The sequence below is a fragment of the Sus scrofa genome, chromosome 7, assembly GCF_054392235.1.
Source record: "Sus scrofa isolate SSC_HxYL_T2T_F1_AM1 chromosome 7, Sscrofa_HxYL_maternal_Yorkshire_Landrace_v2.0, whole genome shotgun sequence".
In the NCBI taxonomy this organism is placed as follows: Eukaryota; Metazoa; Chordata; class Mammalia; order Artiodactyla; family Suidae; genus Sus; species Sus scrofa.
In genome coordinates, this window is record NC_139389.1 from 7,538,935 (window position 1) to 7,562,021 (window position 23,087).

General features: G+C 42.2%; 1 protein-coding gene across 6 annotated transcripts in view; it reads right to left on the bottom strand.

Annotated features, from left to right (window-relative positions):
• The window catches only part of MAK (male germ cell associated kinase), a 56,141-nt gene that overhangs the window by 31,345 nt on the left and 1,709 nt on the right, over positions 1-23,087 (bottom strand). For all 6 annotated transcript variants that reach the window (XR_014809580.1, XM_005665566.4, XM_013977416.3 and 3 more), the window contains exons 2-7: positions 18,964-19,294; positions 15,813-15,867; positions 15,123-15,244; positions 11,131-11,210; positions 8,803-8,935; positions 144-315 (exon numbers count right to left, since the gene is read on the bottom strand). Coding sequence is in view for 5 of the 6 variants with exons in the window: in XM_005665566.4 (XP_005665623.3) it covers positions 144-315; positions 8,803-8,935; positions 11,131-11,210; positions 15,123-15,244; positions 15,813-15,867; positions 18,964-19,064 (663 nt within the window). In the remaining variant the exon portion in view is untranslated. The remainder of the gene's footprint in view (positions 1-143; positions 316-8,802; positions 8,936-11,130; positions 11,211-15,122; positions 15,245-15,812; positions 15,868-18,963; positions 19,295-23,087) is intronic.

The following is a 23,087-nucleotide window of genomic DNA, read 5'->3' on the forward strand; positions in this document are numbered from 1 at the left end:
TTTTGTGATCCTCATCTCATCCCAGTTAAAAAAAATAATACTGATGATAAGAAAATGAACCCCTAAAACATAAGCCTATTTGAAAATGAAACTATCAGCTGGCCAGCCAAAAGGTACAACAACTGAAGGACAGGAGTACTTACTTTTTTGGGCGTCCCTAAAACTTGGCAAATCTTAAAGATTTCATCGACCTCGCTGGTCCCTGGGAAAAGAGGTCTTAGCGTATACAGTTCAGCCATTATACTCCCAACAGCCCACACATCGATGGGAGAGCTGTAAACTGAAGATCTTAATAAAACTTCAGGAGCACGATACCTACAAAGAGAGCCAACAAGACAGGCTGTTTTGACTGTGGTTTCAAAGACGGAGTGGCAGCAGGATCTCATCTGTTGGGTCCTGCATTTCAATAGAAGAAATGCCTTCTGTCTATGAGGCTTCTGCCCCATGTGCTGGGTTTCTATGGGACAGAACACATTTTTTTCTGACCACAAACATATTTTATTTTTCCAGACCGCAAAACAACACAAGCAGAGCTGGAGACAAATATAAATGAAATGTCTAAGTGGCCCAAGATAGGAACTCGACCAAGTAAATGCGGAAATAATGCTATATAATATATTAAGAAAAGGGAGGAAGCAGATCTGGTTTGTTTGTTTATTTATTTATTTATTTATTTATTTAATTTTTGCCTTTTAGGGCCACAGGTGGGGCGTATGGAGATTCCCAGGCTTGGGGTGGAATGAGAGCTGCAGCTGCCGGCCCACACCACAGCCACAGCAACGCGGTTTCAGAGCCGCATCTGCGACCTACACCACAGCTCATGGCGAAGCCAGTTCCCTGACCCATTGAGTGAGGCCAGGAATCGAACCTGCATCCTCATGGATACTAGTCAGATTTGTTTCTGCTGCACCACAACAGGAACTCCTGAAGCAGATCTATTTTAAATGCGAACAGTTTCTGATATATTCATATGAAGGATAGAAAACAAAAGATTAACAAAGACTGTCCCTGAGGAGAAGGCTTTTTTCCTTATCAGTCTGAAAGTGCTGATTCCTCAGCTGACTCAGTTCCCTTAATGGATAATATATATATTATTATATACATATTTATATATTTTACATAAATAGATATATATCTATTTATATTATATATATATTTATTTATTTTTTGCTTCCCAGGGCCACGCCTGCGAGACACATGGAAGTTCCCAGGCTGGGGGTCGAATCGGAACTACAGCTGCCTAGCCTAGGCCACAGCCACAGCAATGCAGAATCTGAACCACATCTGTGACCTACGCCACAGCTCACGGCAACACCAGGTCCCCAACCCACTGAGCGAGGCCAGGGATCGAACCCACAACCTCATGGTTCCTAGTCGGATTCATTTCCGCTGCGCCACGACGGGAACTCCTGGATAATATTTTTAATTGAGAAAAATACTCTGTTTATATGGCAAAGGTCGCTGGTAGAGGATAATCTCGATTCCTTTTTTTTTCACGTTGAAATGTGTAAATGTTTCAGCCTAAATGCTTTGCAGTCTTGTCCACTGGCTTCCATTCAGAGTATCTTTCTTTGACAGCTTGGAGCTCTAATTCACTTAATATACAACACATCCATTGAAAAGCATGCAAGTCAGTGGCTTTAGGTATATTCACCTTTGTGCATCTATCATCACAATCCACTTTAGAGCATTTTCGTCACCCCCAAAAGAAACAGCACCTTTGTCCAGTGTCCCCCTGCCCCCAGCATATCTAATCCACTCTCTATCGATTTGCCTGTTCTGTCACTTCCCATCAATGGAACCACACACTGGTCCTTCGTGACTGGCTTCTTTCACTGAACAGGTTTTCCAGGTTCACCCACGTTGGACCACGTGTCAGTACTTCATTCTTTTTATCGCTGAATACTACTCCACCGTATGGCACTGCCACATTTTGTTCACCCACCAGCAGGCGATGGACATCTGGCTTGTTTCCACTTTCGGGCTGTTATAAGCAATGTGAATTCTGATGTACACGTTTTTGTGCAGACATACGTTTTCATGTCTCTCGGGTAAATACTTGGGTATGGCATTGGCTGGAGCACACGGTAACGACAGAGTTAACTCCTGAGGAACTGCCAGGCTCTTTTGCACCATTTCACACCTCCACCAGCCAAGTATGAGAGTTCCAATTCCCCCACGTCCTTGCCAATATTTGTTACTATGTTTTGATTTTTTTTTTTTTTAATGGCCACATCAGTGGCATATGGAAGTTCCAGGGCTAGGGATTGAAGCTGAGCCACAGCTGCGACCTCTGCCAGCTGTGGCAATACCAGATCCTGTAACCCACTCGTCAGGCCAGGGATCGAACCCACACCTCCACAGTGACCTGAGCTGCGGCAGTAGAATTCTCAACCCACTGCACCACAGCGGGAACTCCTATGTTTTAATATCTTTTTATGAGACAAAAAAATTGTTTTTTATCTTTTACTAAAGTTATGTATTGAAAACAAATAGTCCTAATTTCTTTCCATTTCACTATAGAATCTAAATTTACCCAGTTGAAATTTGAAGATCCTTCAAAAGATTTTTCCAGGCAAGAATAGATTTTTTTCCAATTCTAATTATACCTTAAAAAAATAAAATGAGTACACTGTGAACTGTTATCATTTAATTTGTTCAGTTTCTCCTTTGCTTTTGTAGGGATAAACATCATTACCTTCCTATTTGCAAACTTCACTTTCAATAGTTGCAGTTGGCTGTAAACCACACAAGCCTTGGGTTTTGGGGGCTCCGCTTATCAAAAATTCTGACTGAAGATTTCCAAGTGATTAGGAAAGAAAATGCAGACTTCCCATTGCGGCTCAGTGGAAACGAATCTGACTGGCATCCACAAGGACGCAGGTTTGATCCCTGGCCTCACTCAGTGGGTTAAAGATCTGGCGTTGCCATGTGCTGTGGTGTAGGTCGCAGATGCAACTCAGATCTGGCGTTGCGGTGGCGTAGGCCAGCAGATGCAGCTCTGATTGGACCCCTTAATGTGGGAAGCTCCATATGCCGAAGGAGTGGCCCTAAAAAAAAAGAAAAAAGACAAAAAAAAAAATGCAACCAACATATGAACGATTGTTTACAAAAAGCTAGATATCCCTGTACACAATTTAAATTGGTTTACAAAGTAATTCTTCAAAGGCTCAAACAATTCTAAGATTCAAATGACAGCAAAGAGAGAAAGCACATACAGCCACACTGCAGTATTTTCTGTAGTCAGCATCAGTGTTGCCACAAAAATTTTGTAGTTCAGTTACCCTCTGTATATGCGTTTGTGTAATTTGTAAATTCTGACGGCGAACTTGTTCTTTCATTTGGGAGAATGCTGCTTAAGAATTTACCTGCTTGCTTGGATGCAGTTACAAAATAGATAGGCATCTTAACCAATGCAAATACATTTCTGCTTTCTAGGTTTCTTAATTTAGTCAGAGTACTATTTTTATGATGCTAGTCTTCACTAAAATTTACATTAATAGTATCCCTGCAAAAATAATTTTTTTTTTCTGATGAGGGCTTTTATTTTTATTTATTTATTTATTTTTTGTCTTTTTGCCATTTCTTGGGCTGCTCCCACAGCATATGGAGGTTCCCAGGCTAGGGGTTGAATCGGAGCTGTAGCCACCAGCTTACGCCAGAGCCACAGCAATGCAGGATCGTTAACCCACTGAGCAAGGCCAGGGATCGAACCTGCAACCTCATGGTTCCTAGTCAGATTCGTTAACCACTGCGCCACGATGGGAACTCCCCTGCAAAAATAATTTTATTTCCAATGCTAAAGTTTTTAAACTGAAATTAAATAGCATTCACAGTAATGTCAGACATTTTGCTTTTAAAGGATGAACTTTTAAAAAAATTGTAGTTGATTTACAATGCTGTATTAGTTTCAGGTGTATAGCAAAGTGATTCAGTTTTACATACATATGTATCTCTTTTTTTCAGATTCTTTTCCCTTGTAGGTTATAAAATATTGAGTATAGTGCTATACAGTAGATTCTTGTTGGTTATCTATTATATATATTGAAAGAATGAGCTTCTAAAACCTTCACTTTGATTCTGTGAATTGTGATGGAAAAAAAATCAAACCATTATTGGAAATAAGGTAATTGATTTTTCTCTTTGAAGCCAGTTTGGAGACATTCATTTAAAGTTGGCATTGTTAAATCGTGAATTTCCTCCTCTGCTAAAGAAGACTGAACAACACCTAAAACGAACATAATGTTAAACTAACATCAACTGTATTTCAATTAAAAAAGGAAGCCTACACCTTCACAGGCTATCACTTTACTTTTCATACCTGCACAAGAAAATCTGGTATTAAAAAAACGAGTGAAATAATTTATAATATTCATTTCCTCTAATTGAAAAGCAATGTCTCATAATGTGAAATCTCCTCTCTAAAGCTGCATTTGCTAGCGACTGTCTTTGGCTCAGGTGTCTCAAAATAGCTATTAACTTTTGAGATAGGTGCTGATGCCGCTGTGGCAGGTTTGTGTGCTCTGGTTTTCATCAGGTCAGCGACTTATGGCCCCTGTGGTGGGTAGTGAATGCCAGCGAACATTTTATGTCAGTTCCTCAGCACCTTCTCTTAAGAAACAGAAAGATACTTAATTTTTCACTAAGTAGGCATTTTTGTTTTCCAGAGGTCATTTGTTTTTTTGTTGGGGCCACACTCGTGGCCTGTGGAATTTCCTGGGCCAGGGATCCAACCCACACCACAGCAGCAATCTGAGCTGCTATAGTGACAGTGCCAGATTCTTAACCCACTGCATCACAAGAGAACTCATTGTTGATAAAAGAATTCGTTGCAAATGTTTTTGTCTTTTTTTTTTTTTTTTTCTTTTGGCTTTTCTAGGGCCGCTTCTGCAGCATATGGAGGTTCCCAGGCTAGGGGTCTAATCAGAGCTGTAGCTGCTGGCCTACGCCAGAGCCACAGCAACACCAGATCTGAGCCGCATCTCTGACCTACACCACAGCTCACGGCAACACTGGATCTTTAACCCACTGAGCAAGGCCAGGGATCAAACCCGCAACCTCATGGTTCCTAGTCGGATTCATTAACCACTGAGCCACAACGGGAACTCTGCAAATTCTTTTAAACATTACCAAATGTATTCGTTTCCTAAGGCTGCTATAGCAAAGTGCCACAGGAGTTCCCGTTGTGGCTCAGCAGAAACAAATCCAACTAGTATCCATGAGGACTCGGGTTCGATCCCTGACCTCAATCAGTGGGTCAGGGATCCCGTGTTGCCATGAGCTGTGGTGTAGGTCGCAGACATGGTTCAGGTCCTGCATTGCTGTGGCTGTGGTGTAGGCTGGCATCTGTAGCTCTGAATTGACCCCTAGCCGGCAGGTGCAGCCCTAAAAAGACAAAAACGAAAAAACAAAGTGCCACAAACTGGATGTTGAAATCAAAGGAACCCATTCTCTTCTGGGGCGTGGAAGTCTGAAAGCAGAGGGTGTCCTTCTCTGAAGGCTTGGGGCGGGGCGGGGGTGCGGCAGAGAATCTGTTCTGAGCCTTTCTCTCAGCTTCCCGCCTTTCGGACAATCCCGAGTGTTCCTGGGCTTGCGGGTGCACCAATTCCAGGCTCCTTCTCTCATGCGTATCTGTCCCTATTGCTTCCCTTCTCATAAGGACACTAGTCACACTGGACTGTGGCCCACCCTGGTGACCTCATCTTAACTTGATCACATCAGCGGAGGACCTATCTCCAAATCAGGGGCCGGGGCTAGAACTTCAACCTGTCTTTTTTGGGGGCACAATTCAACCCCTGACACCCAACAGCAAAAGAGTTGTAGATTTATACTATGTAATAATCACTAGAAAATGAAGATTCCGACAACTTTCCAGATGTGCTGCAAGTACACTGCTGAGTATTTCTTTTCCATACGTATTTCTTACACACCTAACCTCTAACTTCTTAGGTTTCCCATGACCCTACCAACTGGCGTCTCTGAACTTATGGCAAAGGCCATTGCACAAGTGGCCAGCGAGCCGTGGGCCTGGCAGGGGAAACAGTATCAAATGCTGCTCCTGTCTACACCCGAGGGAAAGAACCAGCGGGCTGAGAACCCTACGGGTCTAAGCACATTTTGACACACAGTTTCCAAGATTCAAGTTAGCCGGGTGTTAAGGTGCACACTTGGCTCTGAGGTCTCTCATGTTACCAGTGAGACCAGGGAGGGAGCAGGAAGCAGGTGGTTAGACCTGTCCCAGCTCGTTTTAATGAAACTCTTGATAACAGGCATCAGCCGAGACTGTCCAGCGCAAACTGGGACAACTGTCACTCTTTCCAGGCTCTGTCCTCAGACCCCTTCTCTAAACCACACTCACTCCCCCAGTGACCTCATCCAACGCTGTGATTTTTGACATGAGGTCTCCAGCCCAGCCCTACCTGCTGAGCCCCAGGTCATAGATCCCACTGCCTACTGGGACTTCTCCCCATGGTTGTCTCAGAGCAGCCTCTCAACCCAACATGCAACTGCTCCCCCAAGAGCAGAGCTCCTCAGTGCATCTCTATCCTTCTGGCTGCTCAGGGGCAAAACCCTGAAGTCTTTAAAGACACCTTTATCTGAAACCCCACATCTGATTCACCAGGAAATTGAGTTTCTTCTACTTTAAAAACAAACCCAGGGAGCTCCTACTGTGATGCAGTGGATTAAGGATCTGGCGTTGTCTCTGCAGCAGCTCAGGTCACCGTGGAGGCACAGGCTCCATCAGCAGCAGTGGGTTAAGTTCCCAGCCTTGGTAGCAGCGGTGGCTTGGATTCAATTCCTGCCCTGGAAATTTCCATATGCCCCGGGTGCAGCCAAACCAAACAAAACAAAACCCAGCATCCTGCACCTCTCACCACCTCCACCAGATCCAAGTCACCGTCATTTTCTGCCCTACATTGTGTAACAGCCTCCTCCCTGGCCTCCCTGCCTCTGCCCCTGCTTCCCTAAACTCTGCTTTCAATGCGGCAGCCAGAGGGATCCTTTTAAACATGAAGAACCACAAACCGCCTCACACCCCAGAGCCTTCAGCGGCGCCCCGGTTCGCTCAGATTAACAGGCTGTGATCCTTCCAGTGACCTGCCAGAACCTCTGGGATCTGACCACCCCCAACTCTAACCTCACTTCCTACCGCTGCCCTCCTCATTCATCCTGCAGTGTGCAGACACCGCACGTGGAGCTCCTGTCCCCAGGCCTTTACACTCAGCATTTTCCCAGCCCGGGAAGCTCTTGCCTCTCCTAGCATCTTCCCCAACGTCCCCGGCATCAGTGAGACCCTGTGTTTAAAACAGCAACGTGCCCTTTCCCTCCTCCATCTCCACAGCCCTGTCCCTTTCCAGACTTTATCTTTCTCCATAATAATTGGCCGCCGTCTGATACTCAGACATTCTTGTTTTTATTGGAGTATAATATACACACAGAAAATTGCACCTCCTAAGAGTACAGCTTGTTGAATTTTCACAAAGAGAACATATCTGTGGCCCCCACACCCAGATCAGGGAACTGCAAATTATCAGCCTCCCAGACAGCCCTTGTCTGATTCCAGTCACTGCCACCCCCACCCCGTGCAACTGCTATCCTGACTTTTAACAGCATAGGTGAGTTCTCTCTGTTTTTTTTTTTTTTTTTTTAACTCAAATGAATTTATCACGTCTGTAGTTTTTTTGGTCTTTCTTTTTCCAGGGCCACACCTGCGGCATAGGGAGGTTCCCAGGCCAGGGCTCAAATCAGAGCTGTAGCTGCTGGCCTACACCACAGCTACAGCAATGATGGATCTGAGCCGCATCTACAACCTACACCACAGGTTCCTTAACCCACTGAGTGAGGCCAGAGATCGAACCCGAAACCTCATGGTTCCTAGTTGGATTCGTTAACCACTGAGCCACGACGGGAACTCCTGTTTTTGCATTTTAGTAAATAGAATCATACAGTCTGGGCTCTTTTTCTGATGGCCTCTTGCTCTCCACATTGCATCTGTGCGATTGGTCATATTGTTTTTTTTTTTTTTTTTTTTTTTTTGCTATTTCTTGGGCCAATCCCGAGGCATATGGAGGTTCCCAGGCTAGGGGTTGAATCGGAGCTGTAGCCACCGGCCTACGCCAGAGCCACAGCAATGCGGGATCCGAGCCGCGTCTGCAACCTACACCACAGCTCCCGGCAACGCCGGATCGTTAACCCACTGAGCAAGGGCAGGGACCGAACCCGCGACCTCATGGTTCCTAGTCGGATTCGTTAACCACTGCGCCACGACGGGAACTCCCGATTGGTCATATTGTTAACGGAGCTGTAGACCATTCATTCTCATTGCTGTGAGGCCGTCCACGGGGTGAATACATATGCCTCGGGCGAAGGACATTTGGATGCTTTGCAGTTGACTATGACGTGTCATCTGATGAACATGTATATGTCTTTCTGTTGATAACTCACGATGCTTTTAGTGTGTGTACTGGCCGTCACGTAAGCAGCAGGAGGCAGAGACTCTTCCCTGTTTAGTTCACGTCTGTGTTCCCCGTACCTCAAATAGCATCCAGCACATAATAGATGTCCAATAAATATTTGCCGAATGAATGAATGGACGAATGAATGAAATCCTTTTTCCTTCTCCTTTCATTCATCAGAATAGTCATGACCGAGTCCTTGTCTCTCTCCAAAAAATACAAAATCCAACTCTACGTTTTGTTTTAAATACTCGATAACAGAACTGCCCAAAAGATAGATGGAACTCCACTATAGAGAAGCTTCAACACAAGCATATCCCTTTGGACAGCGCATAAAACTACTCACCATCTGGTGGATACATAATCGGTATATGGTGGCTGTGACCTTAATTCTCGCGCAAGTCCAAAATCAGCAATTTTCACAAGTTCTGGGCCCATGCAGAGCAAGTTTTCTGGTTTCATATCCCTGTGAAAAAAACCTCGGTAAAATAGAAAGGAAAAAAATAATAAATCATCATGTTTAGACAGATTTGATTTATTAACAAAATATAATTGAGCCTCACTGTTCTAATTAGGAATGTGAACTAGGAAAAAAAAAGACATATTTATTACCTACAAAGTGATGGGAGGCGGGGACCCTGCTTTTAAAATAATTGGGCAAAAAAAAAAAAAAAAAAGGAAAAAAGAAAAAAAAAGAAAGAAATTAGAAAGGCAAAAAAAAAGATACAAATATGTAATACAATGGACAAATATTTTATATCTTTCCAAGAAAATACATTTGTGTTCATTAGTTCCCTCAAGGAAAATACCCTGAGAACTTGCTCTGTGATATGCCCTGTGCTAGGATCACTATAAAAATTTTTATAAAATAAAAAAAAATAAAATAAAATAATTGGGCAAGGAAGCTTATATAGTGTATGTGGTCATTAAGAATAACTGTTCATTTACCACGTGTGTCTACTTATGTAAGTAAGTTCAGGCACTGGGTTAGGTATGGCAATGTTGTGATTATCTTCATTAATTTTCACAACAGCCTTAAGGAGATATCATGAGTGTGTAACAGATGAGGAGGTTAAGGCCTGGAGAGAAGGGGTCTAATGAAAGCTCAACGAGGGCTGCATATCAGGCTGAGGTCATCCAGCTGGTCTTACTACGGCTCTATCATGTTGTAGCTTAACCCGAGCTTCCTTGAGTACAGAACTTACGTAGAATTGCTTATTTGAGAAGAGGTCCATTAAACAAAAATGGAACACCGCATATGTGAATCAATTCCTTTATTTAAAATTACTTTAGGACTTCCCGTTGTGGCTCAGTGGTAACAAACCTGACTAGTATTCATGAGGATGTGGGTTCAATCCCTGGCCTCGCTCAGTGGGTTAGGGATCTCGTGTTGTGTGAGCGATGGTGTAAGTCACAGATGAGGCTTGGATCTGGCATTGCTGTGGCTGTGGTGTAGACCGGCAGCTGCAGCTCTGATTCAGCCCCTGGCTTGGGAACTTCCATATGCTGTGGGTGTGGCCCTAAAAAGACAACAAAATAAAATAGAAACAAAAATGGGGCAAAGATCAAGAATCCATTGTGAACAACTAAAATAGCATATATCCTTTATTTTCCATGTAATTAACAGATGGCTGACCTTTATTAATGGATTATAGTATATCATCATGGGTTTTAGGCTCCTAAAGACCTTAATAATTTATAGAAGACAAAAAACTGGGGATTCGGGAATGTTCTTATTTATGTGAAATTCTGCATAGCACTTTTAGAAAATAACCTTTTCTAATTGAATATCTAAACATCAAAACATTCATTAAAATTTTTCATAATCTATTATTTTTTCAAATTATTTTGGTTTGATATATGCAAAAAACTATATAGACTATGATTATATAAATAAGAAATACATAAAAATAAGAATAAGCACTCGATTTATTTTCTCCAGGTATGGAAATGACTAAATGGAAATACTAAGGAAAACTAGAAAATACCATAGCACAGGTGCTTTCAACTATTTAAATGTTAATAATTGGTCATGACAGATCAAAGCATTCCAATCTTTTCTAAAAGAGGGTTCTCATTTGTTTATTTTTCATTTCCATGGTAAAATTAGGGGGATGGAGCCTGCAGGGTGGGTTTATGGTGACTGAGACTAAAGGCTGGTGATCAATTTGTTTAAGAAGCCTGCTACAGGAGTTCCCATCGTGACACAGTGGTTAACGAATCTGACTAGGAACCATGAGGTTGCAGGTTCGATCCCTGGCCTTGCTCAGTGGGTTGGGGATCTGGCGTTGCCGTGAGCTGTGGTGTAGGTTGCAGACGCGGCTTGGATCCCGCGTCGCCCTGGCTGTGGCGTAGGCCGGCAGCTACAGTTCCGATTCGACCCCTAGCCTGGGAACCTCCATATGCCGAGGGAGCGGCCCTAGAAAAGGCAAAAAAGACCAAAAAAAAAAAAAAAAAAAAAGCCTGCTACAGAGGAAGACAGTTGTAGATTATAGAAATTCTATTTTACGTAGAATTGTAGAAATTCTAAATTTTTCAAATAAAAATGTCAGTGAGTCAGCACCTACTCCAAACTTGTAGTTATGCAATATATTATGATTTAACCGTGTATATACACGTCCCATGCATGACAGGAAACTTGAGATTGCTAAAGAGGCAAGAAAGTGAAACTTACCATGTTTATGGATAAATGCCAGCCCTTGCAATATTTGATACATAATATTTCTGATGACAGACTCAGGGAACAACTTGTTTCTGTGAAGCAATGAAAAATACAGTCCTGTAATTCTGTTAACCAAGCAAGCAACCAAAATAAACATGCAGAGAGATGTTCCTTCTCTCTTGGCCACATAGTACTCACTAAACGTCTGATGTATAGCTTTTTAGAGTTAAAAGGTCAGACACTTAAAATGTGAAATTAGAGTATTTTTGATATTTGGCAAAAACTGAAATCCAATTCTAAAGGTATTGCTCAAATATTCAGTAGCTAAAGTCTAAAGTGTACAAAGAGGAACAAAGTAAATTGGAAAACTGATAACCATCAGATAAGCCAAGTGTACAAATCTGCATTATGTCAGCTTTAAGAGTTTTAGGGGCACGGAGTTCCGTCGTGGCGCAGTGGAAATGAATCTGACTAGGAATCATGAGGTTGTCAGTTCGATCCCTGGCCTCGCTCAGTGGGTTAAGGATCCAGCATTGCTGTGAGCTGTGGTGTAGGTCGCAGACGTGGGGCTTGGATCCCGAGTTGCTATGACTGTGGTGTAGGCCGGCAGCAACAGCTCTGATTAGACCCCTAGCCTGGGAACTTCCATATGCCGCAGGTGCAGCCCTAAAAAAAAAAAGTTTTAGGGGCATAACTGCTTTAGTTTTATACTGTGCATTATTACTGTATAATTATAACAAGAGCTGCAAATGAGAACCACTTATGTATTTAAAATTTTTCCAGGAGTCATATTAAGAAAAGCCAACGAGGAGGGGCACAGCAAGTTATGGATCCTGAAGGATCCTGTATTGTCACTGCAGCGCTCAGGTTGCTGCTGTGGCGCAGGTTCAATCCCTGGCATAGCCAACAAAAAAAAAAAAAAAAAAAAAAGAATAAAAAGGGGAAAAGCAAATGAAACATATGCAATTAACTTTTACAAATATATTTTATTTAACCCAATAGATAACTAAATACTATTTCAAAGTGTAATTAATATAAAATTATTAATGAATTTACATTCCTTTTTTTTAAAATTAAGTTTTCAAAATCTCGTGTGTAATTAATTTTACATTTTACAGCACAGCTCAGTCCAAACTAGCCACATTTCAAGAGCTCAACAGCCAGATGTAATGGTAGCTACTGTTTGGACAATGCAGCTTGACATGGTAATTATATAAAGCCTAAAGTAAGATCTTAATGTTAAAAATATTAATCACTGGCATCCCAAATTAATATGAACAACACATCAGTTCTTTGACCCTGAAGCCATGCTGTGTTGGAAGTAATCATTTTAAGCATTTAAACTTCATAATTTCTTTCTTTTTTTTTTTTAGGGCTACACCTGCAGCATATGGAGGTTCCCAGGCTAGGGGTCCAATCAGAGCTACAGCTGCCAGCCTACACCACAGTTCACGGCAATGCGGGATCCTTAACCCACTGAGCAAAGCCAGGGATCAAACCCACAACCTCATGGTTCCTAGTCAGATTCATTGCCACTGCGCCACAATGGGAACTCCCTCTGCCAACCATTAAAATTTGTAAAAAGAATGCTATATATTGAAGATTCACTTCTAATATCAAAGGTTTTGTATGTTGGTCTTCAATTGAAATGGAAGTTTACTTGAATAAAAAAGGCCTTAGAGTTCCCATCATGGCACAGTGGAAATGAATCTGACTAGGAACCATGGGGTTGCGGTTCAGTCCCGCTCAGTGAGATAAAGATCCAGTGTTGCTGTGAGCTGTGGTGCAGGTTGCAGATGTGGCTCAGATCAGGTGTTGCTGTGGCATAGGCCAGCATCTGTAGCTCTGATTTGACCCCTAGCCTGGGAACTTCCATATGCCACAGGTGCAGCCCTACAAAGCAAAAAAAAAAAAAAAAAAAAAAAAAGATAGTTGAATTATCTGATGACTCAGTTATACATACATGTACATTCTTTTTTAATATTCTTTTCCATCATGGTCTATCCTGATTATTGGATATAGTTCCTTGTGCTATACAGCAAGACCTTGTTTATCCACTCCAAATGTAATAGTTTGCCTCTACTAACCCCAAAGTCCCAGGCCACCTCACTTCCTCCCCCTCCTCTTGGCAACCACAAGTCTGTTCTCTATGCCTGTGAGTGTCTTTCTGTTTTGAGGATAAGTTCATTTGTGCCGTATTTTAGATTCTACATATAAGTGATATCATATGGTATTTATCTTTCTCTTCCTGTCTTACTTCACTTAGGATGATAATCTCTAATTCCATCTATGTTGCTGCAAGTGGCATTATGTTATTCTTCTTTATGGCTGAGTAGTATTCCATTGTATATGAATCTGTTCATCTGCCAATGGACATTTAGGTTGTTTCCATGTCTTGGCTATTGTGAATAGTGCTGCTATGAACATAGAGGTGCACGTCTCTATTTGAATTATAGTTTTGTCTGGATATATGCCCAGCAGTGGGATTGCTGGATCATATGGTAATTCTGCATTTAGTTTTTTGAGGAACTGCCTTACTGTTCTCCATAGTGGTTACATTCCCACCAACAGTCAAGGAGCATTTGTTATTTGTAGACTTATTAATGATGCCATTCTGACCTGTGTGAGGTGATACCTCATTGTAGTTTTGATTTGCATTTCTCTAATGATTAGTGATTTGAACATCTTTTCATGTGCCTACTGGCCATCTGCATGTCTTCTTTGGAGAAATGTCCACTTAGGTCTTCTGTCCATTTTTTTGATTGGATTGTTTGCTTTTTTGTTGTTGAGTTGTATGAGGAGTTGTTTGTATATTTTGGAGAATAAGCCCTTGTTGGTTGCATTATTTGCAAGAATTTCCTCTCATTCTGTAGTGTTTTTTTTCAGTTTTTTAAAAATGATTTCCTTTGCTGTACAAAAGCTTATAAGTGTCAATAAGTATTTGTGAAATAAAATATAATTAAAGAAAATTGGGAGTTCCCTGGTAGCACAGTGAGTTAAGGATCTGGCATTGTCAGTGCTGTGGCTTGGGTTCGGTCCCTGGCCCAAGAATTTCTGTATGCCAGTGGCACAGACAAAAACAAGGAAAAAAAATTGACTCACCATGCTTAGACCCTGAATAAGTGTGTGTGTGTGTATATGAAATGTGTGTATGTATGAAACAACTACAGAGAGTGAAATTGACATCATTCCATTGGGAAATTTATTTCTAAAGTATTTTTAGATCTTTTGCTGAACAACTCTGGCTTTAAAAACAGCAAAATGGACATTAATCTTCCAGATGCGACTGGTAGCGGTTCCATCCTCCCTAAGGTCATGGCAGATAACCGAAGCTCTTGTTCTTTAGAGAGTCTGTTCATGTTTAAAAATTAAAATGAGAATTTCATTGGAATTGGTAACACATTTTTATCATTCACTTGAGCATTCGAACAAATGAGTTTATTAGATTCTTTCTTTTTCTTTTTTTGGGGGGCCACACCTATAGCATGTGGAGGTTTCTGAGCCAAAGATCAAACCTGTGCTACAGCAGCAACCCCAGGCCGCTGCAGTGACAACATGAGATCCTTAACCCACTGTACCACAAGGAAACTCCATATGAGATCTCTCTCTTTTTTTTTTTTAATGATTTTTATTTAGATCTTTTCTTGAAAGCAACTTCATTCTTTCTTCCATTCCTTCATTAACCTTTCATAAGATGTTTGGGAGAGCAAGGAAGATAATTTTCTCAATTTTGCTCAAGGCCAGCTTTATTACTGAGTATTGAACTATAGATAGATTTTTGTTTCAAAAAATATAGCTAGGTAGTTAAGTGTGTTTATTTGAAATATTTATCGTGCCTTTTAAGAGATGAGGTTCTTCTTAGTGTTAGATATTATCCTTGGATAAAGATAACAGCTAATTTACAGCCACCTCTTGGACTGATAAGTCAGTATACTGCAAAGTGTGGCGAACTGAAGGGACCCAAGGAGATAATAAGAAAGAAATTGGTTTTCATAAAGACATACCTGTCTTTCATTAATTGATAGAGGTTTTCTTTCATATATTCAAATATAAAATAAAGATGGTCATTTTCTCGGATAACTTCTTTCAGTTTAATCACATTGGCATGATTAAGTTTCTTCAGAGACTGCAATAGAGCAAGTCAGCATTAAACTTCTTAAAGCAAAATTACAGAAGTTGACAAAATCTTACCAATGCTAAGTATGATAAGTACCCTAAGTCATTTTCTATTTCTTTGAAATTCATTAATGAAGTTTTAATAGCTATAATATTTTGCATGTCTTAAAACCATCTTAGAACACCTATTTAAAGAACGCAGTAATTGTTTTAAGTAGTGAAATGTGAGTGCAAAAATCAACCAATTCGGAGTTCCCAGCATGGCTCAGTGGAAACAAATCTGACTAGCATCCATGAAGATGCAGGTTCTCAGTGGCTTTGCTCAGTGGGCTGGAGATCCGGCGTTGCTGTGAGCTGTGGTGTTGGTCGCAGACACGGCTTGGATCTGGTGTGGCTGTGGCTGTAGTGTAGGCTGGTGGCTACAGCTCCAATTAGACCCCTAGCCTGGGACCCTCCATAGGCCACAAGTGCGGACCTAAAAGGCCAAAAAAAAAAAAAAAAAAAAAAAAAAAAAGAAATGAGAGAGGGGTGAGGCAGAGCTAAGGCCTCTGGGCTCCTTTTCGTCCATGGGATTTTACCTTAACTTCTCTCAAGTTCATACATTCATCCCAAGAATAGAACTTTCTCTTCATTCTGAAATAAAAAAAGACAAGTTTAGTGTTTGGGAACTGAGAATTTGAAGACCCAAATTACAGCGTTGGCTGTCTTACTCTATTATTGGTTCCTTTTGGATAAGTTATGGTCTCTCTCCTTCTTCCTCCTTGAAAGGATAACACTTCTCTTTTATATGTATCTCAAGGCCATTTGGTGCAGGTTCAGGACCAAGCTGTGTCTTGAGCATCTTACCTAGTGACCCCTCTGTGCTCCAAATTCCTCAGCCTTCGTGGATTTTATGTAAATCCTCCCAGCTCTTTTAAAGATGTTTCTACATATAATATTTTTAGGGCCACACGCGTGGCATATGTATCTTCCCAGGCTAAGATTCTAATCTGAGCCACAGCTGTGGCAATGCTGTATCCTGAACCCACTGTGACAAACTGGGGATCAAGCCCGTGCCGCCATGGAGACAATACCGATCCTTAACCCACTGTGCCACAGCAGTAACTCCAACATATAAATTAATGTGTAATGAAGTATATTTATTTGTGTGAATTTATATAATCATTTAACCTACAAATACTCATTTTAGCTAATTGTTGTATTTCATTTATTATTATTTTTTCTCTTATTACATGAGGGTCTCCAATTCAGTCTTGATCGGCAGGGGATATGGCAGCCACTCTGGTCTTAAAACCAACTTTACAGGAAGTACCTGTAATATTTCACTTTATCAGGTCAGGGAAGTTTCTTTCTTTCTTTATGTCTTTTGTCTTTTTAAGGCCACAGTTTCGGCATATGGAGGCCCCCAGGCCAGGGGTCCAATCGGAGCTGTTGCTGCCAGCCTACACCACAGCCACAGCAACGCCAGATCCGAGCTGCGTCTGCGACCTACACCACAACTCACAGCAATGCTGGATCCTTAACCCACTGAGCAAGGCCAGGGATTGAACCCGAGACCTCATGGTTCCTAGTAGGATTCATTTCTGCTGCGCCAAGACAGGAACTCCAGAAGTTTCTTTTTAATTCCTATTTTTCATTTTATTTGCTGTACATTGTACACTTACTTATTTGATAATAATGGCTATTGGACAATATTTTATTGAAAAATGTCCTTATATATGCAATGTTTTAGATCATGATATTGTCAAGTCTTTAACATCCGATAAACATTTGTGAAAGCATTTAAGATTTAGATTATCATCATTTGCTTGATGTGGTTATCAGTTTCCAACACTCGTCCTGGTGGAAGCCACCTGCCATGTCATGAAGACACTCAAGCAACTATTTGTAAAGGCCCATATGAAGAGGAACTGAGGCTTCTTTTTGTCTTTATAAAAACAGGAAATTTGGACACTGAGATGTTCATGGAGGGACACTGATATGGGAGGGGTACAGAGCGAAAAAGCCATCCATAAGCCAAGGAGAAAGTCCTAGAACAGAGCCTTCCTCCCAGCCCTCAGGAGGAACTAACCCTGCTGACACCTTGATCTCAGACTTCCAGCCTCCAGAGCTGTGTCCATAAATCTCTGCTGTTTAAGCCACCCAGCCTGTGGTTGCAACTTTGTTACAGAAGCCTAGCAGGAGCCAAGCTGTATTTCCTCCAAATCCATACGCTGAGATCCTAACGTCCCCGGGTAGCTGGGCGCGTGACTGTATTTGGAGCCAGACCTCAGAGGTGATTAAGGTTCAAGGAGGTTTTCAGGGTGGCTTCTAATCCGACATGACTGGTGGCCTCCTAAGAGGCGATTAGGACGCACACATAGGAAGATCATGTGATGACACAGGGAGAGGAGAGCCATCGCCAGCCCAGGAGAGGCCAGCCCTGCTGACACCTACATCTCAGACTTCTAGCCTCCAGATCTGGGAGGAGATAAATACCCTGTTCGAGCCACCCAGTCTGTGGTCCTTTGCCACCTTGGACGGGGTTGTCCAGCAAGATGACTGCAACCTTGGCTGACATCCAGAGCCAGAACCTGGAGCCAGAACCACAGCAGAGCTCCTGAATTCCTGACCCATAGAAACTGTGAATTAAATAAATGTCTGTTCTTGGAGTTCCCGTCATGGCTCAGTGGTTAACGAATCTGATTAGCATCCATGAGGACGCAGGTTTGAACCCTGGCCTTGCTTAGTGGGTTAAGGATCTGGCATTGCTGTGAGCTGTGGTGCAGGTCACAGACATGGCTCGGATCCCACATGGCTGTGGTGGAGAAGGTTGGCAGCTATAGCTCCGACTGGACCCTAGCCTGGAAGCCTCCTTATGCTGCGGGTGCAGCCCTAAAAAAAAAGGCACAGCAAAAAAATAAAAAGTAAAAAAATTAATGTCTGTTCTTGCGTTAAATCACTAAGCTTTGGGATTTTTTTTTTTTTACACATAGCAGATAACAAATATAAGAAATAAGTTAATCATAATTAATTTTGTTTACTTGGTAAGCTCAGGAAAATAACATATACCATTCAGAACTCAATTTGGCGAGTTCCTGTTGCAGCTCAGTGGAAACGAATCTGAATAGTATCCAAGAGGATGCAGTTTCCATCCATGGCCTCACTCAGTGGGTTAAGGACCCAGCGTTGCCATGAGCTGTGGTGTAGGTCACAGACGTAGCTCAGATCCCGTGTTGCTGTAGCTGTGGCATAGGCCAGCAGCTACTGCTCTGATTTGACCCTTAGCCTGGGAACCTCCATATGCCTCGGGTATGGCCCTAAAAAGACAAAAAAAAAAAAAAAAAAAAAAAAAAAAAAAAGAAAGGAGGAAAAACTTCAGTTTGGTATTATGAAAACCATCTGATTTTGAGGCCTATTGTTTTAAAGAAATAACAAGCTCTACTTTGTACTCCACTTTCAGTTCTAGAACAAATTCTCAACAGTACCTTCAGTTTCTGTTCAAATTAATCATGCACAAAAAAGCAGAGCCTTATATTTTTCGATTTGTCAATGTGGCTGGACAAACCAGAACATTAAAATAATGCACGTGGGGAGCAAGAGAACTCCTTTTTGACATTCCATATTATTAGCCTAACAGGCATGGCATCCAAATCAGACTTCACTCTGTGCCTGTATATATTCTCAACTGGGCAAAGGAAACGACAGATGGGTTCCCAGAGGTGAACCTCGCAGCGTGGCCCACGGTACCTTTTGATGGCCACCAGCTCGCCCGATTCGTTACTCTTGCCCATCAGCACGCTCCCATAGGTACCGTCTCCCAACTGTCTCATGGTTGTGTATCGGTTCATCTTGGAAAAATAATGCAGTCGGCGTGGCTGACTGAAATGACTTCTTCGCTGAACAGAAATAGAAATGCTTCTTTATTGTGATTCGTTTTTGCCCATAGACTGCTGTTGCCAGGCTGGTGACAGGTTTGTCATCGTTCAGTCACAGGCTCTCCCTCAAGATTATGTGGCTTCGTAAGATACAGCAATCGGGACTCTGGCAAGGAAACAGTGCTTCCATTCTTATGAACGCCCTGCAATCAATCAATCAATCAATCAATCAATCCATGGAATTTGCATTAAAGAAGCTCTTCCAAAAATTCGCTGGTAAGCTACAGCACAGGGGAAATTATAAATAAATTAAATACCAACATGTTAAACAGGTGTCAGTACATCAACTGTGCTGTGTGGGATGACTTTCATATATAATAGATGGATAATAATCACGGGTGAATCCTGGCTTCATTTACATGCTACCATGCTACTCATCCCACGAATGTTCGATCAATACTGGCTTAGTGGTTTATATAATTCCTTTTTGACTGAATATAATCTCTGTTAGTCCAAATCAGACTTTGGAAAATCAGACTCTATACTATAGCCATTCTTTGAAGAAAATTTTCCATCATACTTAATTTGGACCACAATTCCTTATGCGAAACACCTGGGCCAGATGTGTCTGGGACCCAGGAATTCATATGTTTTAGAAAAGTAATATGGTACCTAACACCTCCCAAGCGGCATCTTCATGTACCTGCAGAAAAATATGTGAAAAGTAAAATAAATGAAGACTATATATGGCCTCACATCATTAAGGTCATGTTTTGTTGCAAATGAGTTTGCACAAAATAATTTTTAACCCTTTTATTTTCTTTTTGACTTTTCTAGGACCAAACCCACGGCATATGGAGGTTCCCAGGGGCTAGGGGTCGAATCGGAGCTGTAGCCGCTGGCCTACGCCACAGCCACAGGAACTCAGGACCCAAGCCGTGTCTGTGACCTACACCACAGCTCACAGCAATGCCGGATCCTTAACCCACTGAGCGAGGCCAGGGATCGAACCCGCAACCTCATGGTTCCTAGTCGGATTCGTTAACCACTGAGCCATGACAGGAACTCCTTAACCCTTTTTCATGGAAGTATAGTTAATTTACAGCCAAGTGATTCATGCATGTGCTTTTTTATTATCAGCATGTTAAATGGCTTGACATTCTTTTCCTCCTTCCCTATTTAAGGAGACATGCACTTATCTCTTTTAAGGAGATGTGCTCTCTAGAGGTGTGCTGATTCTTTCTGGTTAAATAACAACAATACACAGAATATATTTGTCCAAAAGGACACGATGGTCCTGATATCAGTAAAACTGTACAATGAAAACACAGACGCATTAAATGACCTATGATCAATCAGAGCATCAATGATGGCGTCAGTCTAATAGTTGCATTAGCCCGAAGCTGTTTTTTTCAGTGTGGTCCCCAACTTTTTCACAACCTGTTCTTCCCAGATTTAAGATCATTGACGCAGCTAAAGGAACCACCTGTCTCCACTCCCAAACCACGTAGAATCTACCCTGTAATGAAAGCTTCCTCACCCCACAGCCCCCTAAAGATTCCTAACTCCACTGCAAGGGGCTATAAACAACCTGGAAAGTACACAGAGTGCTCCCCTGACTGTACCCCCTGACTGTACCCTGGGCTACATCTGGCCCATCCCGATACCCGGTAGGACACTGTGAAAAATTAAGGGCCAGAAACAGTGAAGGGAGAGAGTGGGAGGAGAGGAAGGGGTCTGCCTGGAGTTCCATTATGAAAATTATTATTTTTTTTAACCCTACCCCAAAATTAGTAAATGTAGACATTTAAAGGGATAAGAGCATCATCTTTGTAAATTTACTGCATGTGAAACAAATTAGTTTCATGTTAACACCTAACTGGGGACAAGCACTGAGGGTCTGAGAGATAGACAGTAATGCAGGCACTTCGGGAAAAGGACAAATTGCTTGATGTAGTAATGTAGGCTCCGTGGTAATGAACCCGACTAGCATCCATAAGGACGCAGGTTCGATCCCTGGCTTCGCTCAGTGGGTTAAGGAGCCCGTATTGCCATGAGCTGTGGTGCAGGCTGCAGAGGTGGCTTGGATCCTGAGTTGCTGTAGCTGTGGTGTAGGCGGGCAGCTGTAACTCCGATTCGACCCCTAGCCTGGGAACTTCCATATGTCCCAGGCGCAGCCCTAAAAAAGAGAGAGAGAGCGAGAAGTGAGTGAAAGAGGGAGGTGCCCAGGTGGAGACAGATGTTCAAAGGTGAGGTGCCAGAAGCAGTTTGGAAACTTCACTTTGCCATGTGGCTCAACAAGCTGCACCAGTGAAGTAACTGCCTCTTTCTCTTCCACTATTGAGAACTTCAGCCACCACCATCACCGGTGCTAAGAGGCAGCTGATCATTCAGTCACGGGTGCCTTTCTGCCCGGGCCTGGAAGCCCACCCATTTGGGCGTGGCTGTTATAGAAATTTCATTCCAAGCCTGACCAACTGTCTTCCACATAAACCCTGGAAACACAGAGGTGGCTTCAGGTGAAGAGGCCTGTAGCACAGGATATACTTATTTTCAGGGGAAAATAAACAAGGGACACGGCCATCTGCTTGCGGCTTTCATTCAAGGGGTAGAGTGGTGACAATTACGGCTATAATATAGATTTTAAAAAGCTCCGATTTGTGGCTCTGAGCTAATTGGGCCCATTTAAGCCCTACCTAATCTTAAGTAAAACAAGTTTGCATGCTATGCTCCCAGACAAAATGTTAGAAAGGCCTCATATTAATTACAAAATAAACAGCTCTCCAGAGTGAGAAGCTGGCCATTTCAGCTGTCCCTTTCTCCCCATGAAAATATAAGGATAATGGCCTAATGTCAAAAGTCATAGATATAAAGGCTGTTTTTTTTTTTAAATCATTATTGCCATGTACCTACTCACTGATAGCACACAAACAACTTTTTAAATTTTTTTTTTCTTTTTTTTTTTTTGTCTTTTGACTTTTGTCCTTTTAGGGCCGAACTCCCAGCATATGAAGGTTCCGAGGCCAGGGGTCTAATGGGAGGGGTAGCTGCTGGCCTACGCCACAGCCACAGCCATGCCAGATCCGAGCTGAGTCTGCGACCTACACCACAGCTCACTGCAACACTGGACCCTTAACCCACTGAGTGAGGCCAGGGATCAAACCCGAAACCTCATGATTCCTAGCTGGATTTGTTTCTGCTGCACCATGACGGGAACTCCTAAAAAATTTTATTTAAAAAGTTAAAAATTTCTTTTTAACTTAAAAAAAAAAAAATCAGGGTAGCATAGCAAGGCCTAAATGGATTAGTCAAAAAGCAGTATCTGGAGTTCCCATCGTGGTTCAGTGGTTAACGAATCCGACTAGGAACCATGAGGTTGCGAGTTCGATCCCTGGCCTTGCTCAGTGGGTTAAGGATCCGGCGTTGCTGTGACCTGTGGTGTAGGTTGCAGATATGGCTCGGATCCCGCATTGCTGTGGTTCTGGCGTAGGCCAGTGGCTACAGCTCAGATTAGACCCCTAGCCTGGGAACCTCCATATGCCGGGGGAGCAGCCCTAGAAAAGACAAACATAAGTAAATAAATAAAAAGCAGTATCTGTAACTTAAAAGATAGCCTGCCTATGGGTCCCCAGTTTACACCCAATAATATTTCTCTACAAGTTACATCTATTCTTCTCTGTTGAGCTGTGGAAAGCTAATCCTGCAAAATAGGGATGTATTAACATGATTTCTTTTGCAAGGGGAGATTTGCATATATGCAACAGAGTGAAACGCAAGTAAGTATAATGTAACTATGATCCTCAATTAATTTAACAAAACCGTTAAGCAATTTGGAATTTTCCGCAATCAAGCTACAATACTGACTTGCATATGAGTTAAACCTTATCTTCTGGCTTAAAGAAAAAGACATTTATGTGGAGGCTCAATTACACACCTACCCTGAAGAAATACCCTTATCACTTCTCTCCCATTCTAGCTGCCTCATTTTTATCTAAG